This window comes from Cydia splendana, chromosome 11, assembly GCF_910591565.1.
Source record: "Cydia splendana chromosome 11, ilCydSple1.2, whole genome shotgun sequence".
Taxonomy (NCBI): Eukaryota; Metazoa; Arthropoda; class Insecta; order Lepidoptera; family Tortricidae; genus Cydia; species Cydia splendana.
Window position 1 is genome coordinate 7,863,258 of NC_085970.1, and position 9,819 is coordinate 7,873,076.

The window sequence follows — 9,819 nt, forward strand, 5'->3', positions numbered from 1 at the left end:
ATAAGCTAAAATTTGCATACAATTCTTGAGTGTATTTATGTATGGATGTAGACCAAGAAAAATCTAATTTTGTAAGCCATTGTGGGATCAGAAGGATTTGGAGGCTTAAGGGTAGTGTATTTTAGTCAATTTATTTAGTATATTGTATATAAAAGTGGAACATTTAATTAATAAAAGATCATGTCTTTACTAGTACTAATGGAATTTTTATAAGGAAAGTTCAGTTGTAAAAAAAAAACATGAAAATAGTGTTTGTATTGTTAAATGATGCAATAGAAAATTAGATTATAAGCTTAAGAATTAGTTTTAGCCATAAATAAGAGTGGGAATACAATGTTAGATTGTTTTTGTCCATTACTTCAAAAGTATAGAGTTTTGATGAAAGAAATTTATTGAAAATCGTAGATAAAAAATAAATACATCCAATTTAGCTTAAAAAATCACTTGAAAACTAGCAATTATTGTAAAAAGTAAGAAAAACAATTCTCATAGGAAAATTTGCAGTATACGGGGTCATTGAAAAATGGACCTTAATTTCATATATATAAAGTTCAAATTTGCTTGCACTCCCTAGCTAAAAAAATGCATGATGTGGTTGTTAGAAGAGTACAAAGATATTTTAGGCGACGATGGTGACGATGGTGACGAAGTCGACGATTGTAACCATGGTTACGAACAAAACAAAATAATACCAAAATTTAGGGGGTATAAATAGACGGGCCAAAAGCCTAGGACACACATTGGTTGGGGAGAGCCACTGGCACCTCGCACGGACGCACCTCACCAGCACCAGCTTATCCGGACATCGATTTTCTGCGAAAATTGAAGCCGGTACGCGCCCGGCCCCGCCGGAGCAGAAGCCCAGCTGCACCCAGAACCCATCCACCGATGGTCGCCCTGTCTAACAGGGTCGTCCGACGGTGACGCGTCGCGCAGGTCCCGCACATATGGACAAGAAGCCACCGAAGTCCCCCCCCGTCCCTCCGGGGCGGGTGGGTAGACAAGAAAACGGATTTTACAATCCACCCGCAGCCACAACAGAAAAACTCGCGACCCCCCCGGTCCCCTCGGATAGGGTGGGTAGTTTGAAACGCGAGTTTTTCAAAGTACCCGTCGACACCAGGACTCCCGAACCCGCCCGCGGCCCCACAAAGCCGTGGCACTTCGACTTCGACGGACTCATCGAAGCCCTTGGACGCCCCCACGCACCGACCCCCCTCCCGCGGGTAGCCCCAGACCGACTTTCCCCTCGCGGGCACCTCGATCGTGACCGATCCAGGGTCGCCGGCCCGGAGAGAGTCGGTCATATACCTCCGCACATGGAGGTATATCCCCCGGCGCTCGCCCCTGGGATAGTGGAGCCGTCCCTGGAAGAAACCAAACCACAGCGCCACCTGGACGAGCGCCCGACCACTCTTCGACCTTCGGCAGTCGAGGAGGGACCGGAGCGCAGCCCGCCCGACTGCGAAGAGGATGATGATGATGATGACGACAACAACATCCCGCCGCCCAAGGACCAGCAACTCCGTGCCAGCCCCGGAGTCGCCCCGCAGCCCCACAAAGGCCCTTCTAAGGGCCCCCACCACCACAACAACGACGCCGGACACACAGAGGCCCCCAAGCTGGGAACCTCTGTACCAGCACCCCCGGTTCCCGCGCCAGCACCTGCTCTCGCGGACACCGGCCCCACCCACGCAACCGTCGCAGCACCACAGCTGCGCCCGAACAAGACGACCGAGCGCGCCGCACACTCGCGTCTCTGCCACCCACTGGGCATCGCGCCGCTCCACGCACGCCCTCCGGACAACCGCCGTCAGCGCCAGCGCCCCCAGGGCGCGGGTGCCAGAAGGAGAAGAAAAAGATGCCACTCAGCGGGCATCGCGCCGCTCCACGCTCGCCCCCCGGACAACCGCCGTCAGCGCCAGCGCCCCCAGGGCGCGGGTGCCAGAAGGAGAAGAAGAAGATGCCACTCAGCGGGCACTGCGCCGCTCCACGCACGCCCTCCGGACAGCCGCCGACAGCGCCAGCTCCCCCCCTGGGACACCGGCGCAAGAAGCAGAGGGAGTCAGCCCACAGCAGCTACGAGGCCCCACAGCCACAAAGCCGCTGAAAGGCTATAAAGAAGAAGAAACTAAAGCCATGACAGGCCATCACGGCTAGCCATGGCGTAGAAGCCATCGCCCTTAGAATAAGGGCACTGAAAAGACCCGCCCGTAGTTACGGGCGGCGATTTGAAACCGCCAAAAATCCCCAAAAGGGATGGGAAGGCATCTCATGCCTCCCTTCGGGAGGCATGAAAGAAGCACACGAGCTAGGACACACATTCAGTCTACAGCAGCCAAACCAAGAAGAGCTCCAGAAGAAGAACTAAGAAGAGGATCCAGAGAAGCCCCAAGGACTGAAGAGGAGCCCCAAAGGAGCAGCCTGCGCAGCCTGGGACATCAGCGGAGCCCTAGCGGCCATTCTCTGAACATCTTCGAGCGACTTCAGCGGAGCCCTGGCAGGCTTTCTCCGAACATCTTCGAGCGACTTCAGCGGAGCCCTAGCAGGCATTCTCCGAACATCATCGAGCGACTCCAGCGGAGCCCTAGCAGGCATTCTCCGAACATCATCGAGCGACTTCAGCGGAGCCCTAGCAGGCATTCTCCGAACAACTTCGGGCAACGGGAGCTGCTTGCAGAGCTACAAGGGCCAGGTAGCCGAGCATCAGAACGGGGTCCAGGGAATCCTGAGCTACCCATCTCAAAGAAGCCTTCAATTCTCCGGGTGAGTGTATATAAATTCATAAAGTTGTGTTTTCTTTTAATTTAATTTTGGTCTTTATTTTAGAATATTTTGGCAATGCGAATTTTATTGTTTTAAGTAGTAGTAGAAAAACACTTTATTGTACAAAAATCAAAACAAAACAGGAAAAATAACATTGATCATTAGTATAAAGGAGAACTTATCTCTTCCAGTTAACTTTTGAGCAAATGAATTGTTTTCTATGATCTTCTTTAAAATAGAGTGATATTAAATAAAAAAGCTTCAACTATGGCAATATGAAATTATGTGCTATTGATAATAAACATGGAAATTTTGATTCTAAAGAGATTTGATACTGAATTAATGAAAAATAATGTGCTTTTGCTCAAGAAAAATTGAGTGATTTATAAAATGTGAATAAAATTAGAATGAAGCCTTGTAAGAAGAATAAGGCCTGGCGTAAAAAAGTATGCCAAAAACTTGTTCAGATTTCATGATATGGTGAACAACGGATAGCTGAGCGAAGCCGTAAGTCTGTGGGAGTAAGAGAACCTCTCCTGCATTCTGTGTTCATAACCATTTATAAATAATGATTGAAACTTGAACAGTTTAAAATTTATTTGTATGTATTTATATATGGGCTTTAATCTGGTTTTGTTTGCGGGTAAAATTTGTAAAAGGAAGCAAGTAAAACTTAGGCATTGTCTGTCAGAATACTACTGCTTAGAAAATTTACAGGATCTATGCGGTCATGGAGCCTTCGCTTCTGCAAGCCTTCACGTCAAAGAAATTCAAATGAATTGATTCTGTTTATATTCATTTTTAGTAGGGACTCCTAGCTTTGCAAATTTTTGTACAATAGCTTTGAATTTATTCAGAGATTTTAGTCTTTTAGTATGAGATTTAGATTTTCGTTTCGTCTTAAAACAAATCGCGTTGATAGGCTCGCTGGTTTTTATTGTGGGTACTTTTCCAGCTTATGTAGGTTACGAACCCATGGTCGAGACTTTAGGGTAAGACGAGGCAGGTAGTTTTAGGGACTAAAACAAAACAAACTAAAACAAAACCTCTCAATCAAAATAATATAAAATCAATTTTTCAGTTAATAAATGCCTTAAAATCTATTGTTGTTTGCTTTAATAATATACCTCTCTCTCTCTCTAAAGAACCTGAGTTGCTACTCTTCGCAGTGTAGAGTCCTACCACTTGATCACAAGCCTGGCCAATTTAGTTTGTAAGATAAGCCACACATGCATGGAGCCCTGGTCCTGATAAGGTTAGATTTAGGATCTACAATTATGGTAAGTATTCAGTTTAGGGGAAATCTAGGGTAACTTTCAATTGTTTTAACTAAAGGGTCATGAAATTTTGAGGGATATTCTTTATATTTTTGGGCCGTGATTGTCTAGATAAGTATAGGTTTAAGGGGTTCGTTTCAGTAATGAACCAAATAGATAAAACAATATATATACGGATTTTTTTCCTGTGCGTTCATCAAAACATCAAGAGATAGACCCAATTTCATTTGAGAAATTTCTTCCGAAAATATTGATAAAATTGCCTGCATTATTGTAAAAACCATTGCTCAGATGTTGCTGGATCCTACGATACCCCGCCAAGTTTGATTTAATGTTTAATAAATGAAGTCAATGACTGGTAAAATTTTGTCACCTACGATCTATAAAGTTTTTGGAAAAATATAAAAATAATAGGTTTTACTTTAATTCATAATATAAGTTGACATTATCAGTAAGTGTATTTGTAATTAAAAAATGCAATTATTCTATATTTATTAAAAAAAACATGAATTTGACAAAAAACAAACCTTATGCACATAAAGTGCTGTATGTATTGTATACTCAGCAACGTCCAAAATACGGGACGTCTTTTCATTATGCGGCGTATCTTTTTATTTACACCGAACCTGGCAACGTCCAACATATTTGACATACCTATGTTTTTTTCGAAACTATTATAAATAGATTTTTTCATGATTTTTCTACAATAAACGACCACATAATAAGATAATATCATCAAAAAAAATATACTAACACAGTTTTTTTGAGATTTTTTTTCCTTGACGATTTAAGGGTTAAGCGTGGCTTTTCATTATACGTCTTAGGGCTTGTGCACAAATAACGCGAGGTTCGATAGGAGGGGTGGGGGTCACGAAAAAATCACGACAGATAGATAAGGAGACCTCACGTGTATTTTTTTACAGTGAACGAAACTAAGCAAAAAATACCTACCACATGAGTAGATTTCTTTTTCTCGGTTTCGTTAAACATAAATCTTCACTCCGCACTACAAAATAGCGAGTCTATTTTACGAAATTTTGAAGCGCGTGGCCTTAACCAGTCGGATAGAAAAACTTCAAAAAAATACACGTGAAGTTATGTGGGGGACGGGGGGTAGCCAAAAACCTCACCAAATATCACCAAGGGGTAGGGGGGGTCAAAAATTAGCCGAAAACAGCTCGCGTGAATTGTGCACAACCCCTTAATATTGAAAAGTTGAAAAATCCCACGCCGCCGGCGTTACGCCGCCGGCGTGGATTTTTTCATGGCGCGCCGCCGCCCGATTTTTTTCGACCGGCGCGCACGTCTACTACATATGACTCTACACATGACTCTACACATGACTCTACACATGACTCTACACATGACTCTACACATGACTCTACACATGACTCTACACATGACTCTACACATGACTCTACACATGACTCTACACATGACTCTACACATGACTCTACACATGACTCTACACATGACTCTACACATGACTCTACACATGACTCTACACATGACTCTACACATGACTCTACACATGACTCTACACATGACTCTACACATGACTCTACACATGGCTCTACACATGGCTCTACACATGACTCTACACATGACTCTACACATGACTCTACACATGACTCTACACATGACTCTACACATGACTCTACACATGACTCTACACATGACTCTACACATGACTCTACACATGACTCTACACATGACTCTACACATGACTCTACACATGACTCTACACATGACTCTACACATGACTCTACACATGACTCTACACATGACTCTACACATGACTCTACACATGACTCTACACATGACTCTACACATGACTCTACACATGACTCTACACATGACTCTACACATGACTCTACACATGACTCTACACATGACTCTACACATGACTCTACACATGACTCTACACATGGCTCTACACATGACTCTACACATGACTCTACACATGACTCTACACATGACTCTACACATGACTCTACACATGACTCTACACATGACTCTACACATGACTCTACACATGACTCTACACATGACTCTACACATGACTCTACACATGACTCTACACATGACTCTACACATGACTCTACACATGACTCTACATATGACTCTACATATGACTCTACATATGACTACATATGACTCTACATATTACGCATAAGCGTAGTTTCCAACTCTACAGTACTACACGCAACTTTCAAAGATATCCACAGAATACACTATTATTCCAATTAAGGTCCTTTGTTTTTCATTTAGGTATTAAGTATGATTTACTACTATTACAGAAACAAACAGAAATAGCAAACGTTACTGTCAGATAAAACACTGAAATTATGATTCACATCCTATAAATAAAGGGGTATAAATAAGGGGGGGAGTTTCTAAATGTTTAAAGTATGCGTATCTCGCAATCAAATATTATATCAAATAGTTAAGCATATCGATTTCCCATCGACCTCGTATTTCTCCATGATCATCATGGTAACACCAGGGGCGTATTTTGAAATTTGGCGCCCCGGGCCAATAAGTTTCGCCGCCCCAGAAGTTAAGGAAAAACAAGTTTAAATAAAAAAACAGAGAATCTTTAATTATTTTTGACATGAAACGTTAGGTAAACGTCTTTAAAAACCCGTAGAAGGGGAGGTCGGACCAAAAACCAGATGTAACGAAGGGTATGAAGTGGTGGCATATATCTCTGTAACTATGTACCTAATTATAATACCTTAAATGTATAGTTTTGATATCAGTGTATAGAAAAAAGTAGCCATTACTCGGAACTGCATGTGCAGCGGACATTATATTAGACGGCGCTGATTCTGCGCTAGAAACGGTGCATTCGGAGCTAAAATTACCCCTATTTGCAGTGTTTATTCCACCCAGTCCATCCATTCCAGTCCATTCCATCATCATCATTGCAGTCCATTAACCGATTCTAGTGAAATTGGTGTCATTTGATAGATTGTATTCAATGTTTATGAAATTTAGAAAATTTAAATACGAGGGATTATTAAGCTGTAAAAAACTAAAAATGTGGCATTATTTACAGAAATTTTACGACTGCCGTGTGCGAGAATTAATGCACAAAACTGACGCAAAATTCCTCGTATAGAAGGATAAAGCAAAAACAGTTTTTTATTCCTATTCCGATCCTTTTTAACCCTAGTAGAACATGTTCATCTCCTCAATTGCATTAGATTTTATGGCCGCGGCGGCTCTATAGCGGGTACAGGGCGCCTGAGACTGTAAGCTGGCATACAGGGCTCTTGCATACAGGGCGCATGCGGCGCCCTTTACAGTATAAGCTTTGGTCGCTCTGATTTACAGAGGGCGCCTACGGCTCACTCGACACTGTAAGGTCGCGCGAAGCGCGCTCTATCATACAGGGCGCCTGCCTGCCTTTACAAGTTTACACTGTGGGGTCCCTATAAGCGTCCCTAAGCGGCGTTTGCGATAACTTTTTTACGTAAACCACTGCGGCTGTGTCCCTGATGACCCTGATACAGCCTATCCCTATTTTATATGTTAATTTTAATTTGAGATTGACAATAAAAAAATAAAAACTAAAAGTTGGTTGAATGGTGGCGCCAAAACCAATACAAAATGCAATCGGCCAAAATGCATTTGCCGCCCCTGGCGGGTTGGCGCCCCGGGCCATGGCCCGGATGGCCCTAGGGTAAATACGCCCCTGGGTAACACACATAGATTTATATACATTGATTATGTACTCGTGCCAAAATTACTGGCCCTTACAAGGTTGTTATGATAAAGCTGATTACATTAGTTAGTCATAAAACGTAGACATGATGACATAAAGTTATACAGTCTAAACAAAATGTGACCTGTTATTAAATTGAATCCATTGAGATTCAAGTTCACGATATCTAGTATGTGTAAATTGACACAAAAAATACTTTAATGCTCTACGCACAAAGTTACGAGTTACGTATCTTGAGGAGTGGGCAATAGAAAAACAATAGAAGCATATTACATAAGTACATTCGTTAACGAGTTACTACTCGTGTATTCAACAAACGACATACGCTCCATAACCTGGAGATTTAATATAGATGTATGTCCATACCAGAGTTGGGCAAAATTAGTTAGTTAAATTTAAAAAAAATGAGAATGGTAACGTTAGTTTTAATAACGGCAACTTATTTGTAAAATTTGAAAAAATGAGTTTACCAATTAGCTTGAATTCGATATGACACACTTATGATTTTATCATCGATCATGGTTTGAAAGTATTTTAATTATTCGAGCAGATGGTTATCATGGTTACTCAAACTAACGTTTTAGTTGATACAATTAAAATAAGGTTCGTTTTACGACCGCTACTTTATTCCTTATTAAATCATGTGACTAATAAGCTTTATTTTAGTTTAACACACAGATTGCAATCACAAGTGCCCAACTCTGATTCATACTATTATTACGTTTAACATCCAACATGTCATAGAGGTGTTGTATTTCCATACAAGAAGGGAGATAATTATAAACACGTGTTCTAGTCATTTAGCTTCATCGAGGCTAGGCTTTTTAAGTAATGCTGCGTTGGACAGCGTCGCTGAATGAAATCCAGTTTCAGTACGGTTACCATCAGTTTGTCACTGACATAAACGCCGTCGAGAACGTAATTTACTTTCTATACATCCCGTTTGCACTAATATGCGAGTGCGAGCGAGATGTATAGAAAGTAAATTACGTTCTCGACGGCGTTTATGTCAGTGACAAACTGATGGTAACCGTACAGTATAAAACCACTAGGTTAAAAAAACATATTAATAGCTAATAGCATTAAGTACACAAGTTACATAACGTAACCCTGCATTATGGTTTCCAATTTGAACTTAGATCGACACGTCATTTTCTTTTCTTGTGCGCATTGATTCGCAATATTACGAATAAACTTACATAGTGATCAGAATAATTTTCAAGTGGATTTCCGAAAGCTCATACATTATAATGCCCAACATTTTAATAAAAAATCTCTTAGATGCATTCGTAACAATACTAAGTTATACACTGACGCAAATCGCGTTTAAAAACTTCGTACTAGAGGCATTGCTAATACAAACGCATCAGGGGTTTACTTCAGAGGTATTCAATTGGCAAGATTTTATTTTTAGTTTACTCATCGGTTTCACGGTTACAAAGCCAGTGTATTCATACAATTTTAGTAACGCAAATTGATCTCAAAAGGTGCAGCAGATCGTAAACCTTAATGTACATAAAACAATATCCTACTGTAGTCTGCTACTACAGTTGTACTATGCTATCTTGCTACGCAACAAAACTAAATAATGAGTCCTTAGCCTGAGATTGATATAATCGATGTGGTACACCATCACATACAATCGAGTTTGATAAGATAGAAGCATTATAATGACATTTGATCTAATTTTCACTAACTCATATGTAATATTCAAAAACGCTTAAATGACAACTGTAAATTTTAAATTTCGTATTTTTATTATAAACGAGACTACCTGTCATCCGTTCGTACGTTCTTTCTACACATACATATATCAAAATTGGGCAAATCATCATCATTATCTTATACAGTATATTTAATACAGACATGACGGTAGGTTATCAAACCAATTTTATTTAAAATAAAAGGGAGTTAATAAAAATATAAAAAACTGACTTACCATAATTTAATACACTTTCCGATAAACATAGTTTACTCACTGATACAAACGAAAAAGAAAAGAAAACCTTACGTTCGTGCGGCGTGGCAAAAATCCTATCGATTTTT

General features: G+C 41.0%; 1 protein-coding gene across 1 annotated transcript; it reads left to right on the plus strand.

Moving 5' to 3' along the window:
• The first annotated feature begins 947 nt into the window (after positions 1-947).
• LOC134795210 (uncharacterized) lies at positions 948-2,120 on the plus strand. The gene has a single exon (XM_063767041.1). The coding sequence runs from the start codon at positions 948-950 to the stop codon at positions 2,118-2,120; it is 1,173 nt and encodes a 390-aa protein (XP_063623111.1).
• The last annotated feature ends 7,699 nt before the right edge of the window (positions 2,121-9,819 follow it).

Excerpts from the sequence above, each read along its gene's own strand:
- LOC134795210 (XM_063767041.1), top strand. The coding sequence starts at position 948 with ATGGACAAGAAGCCACCGAAGTCCCCCCCCGTCCCTCCGGGGCGGGTG.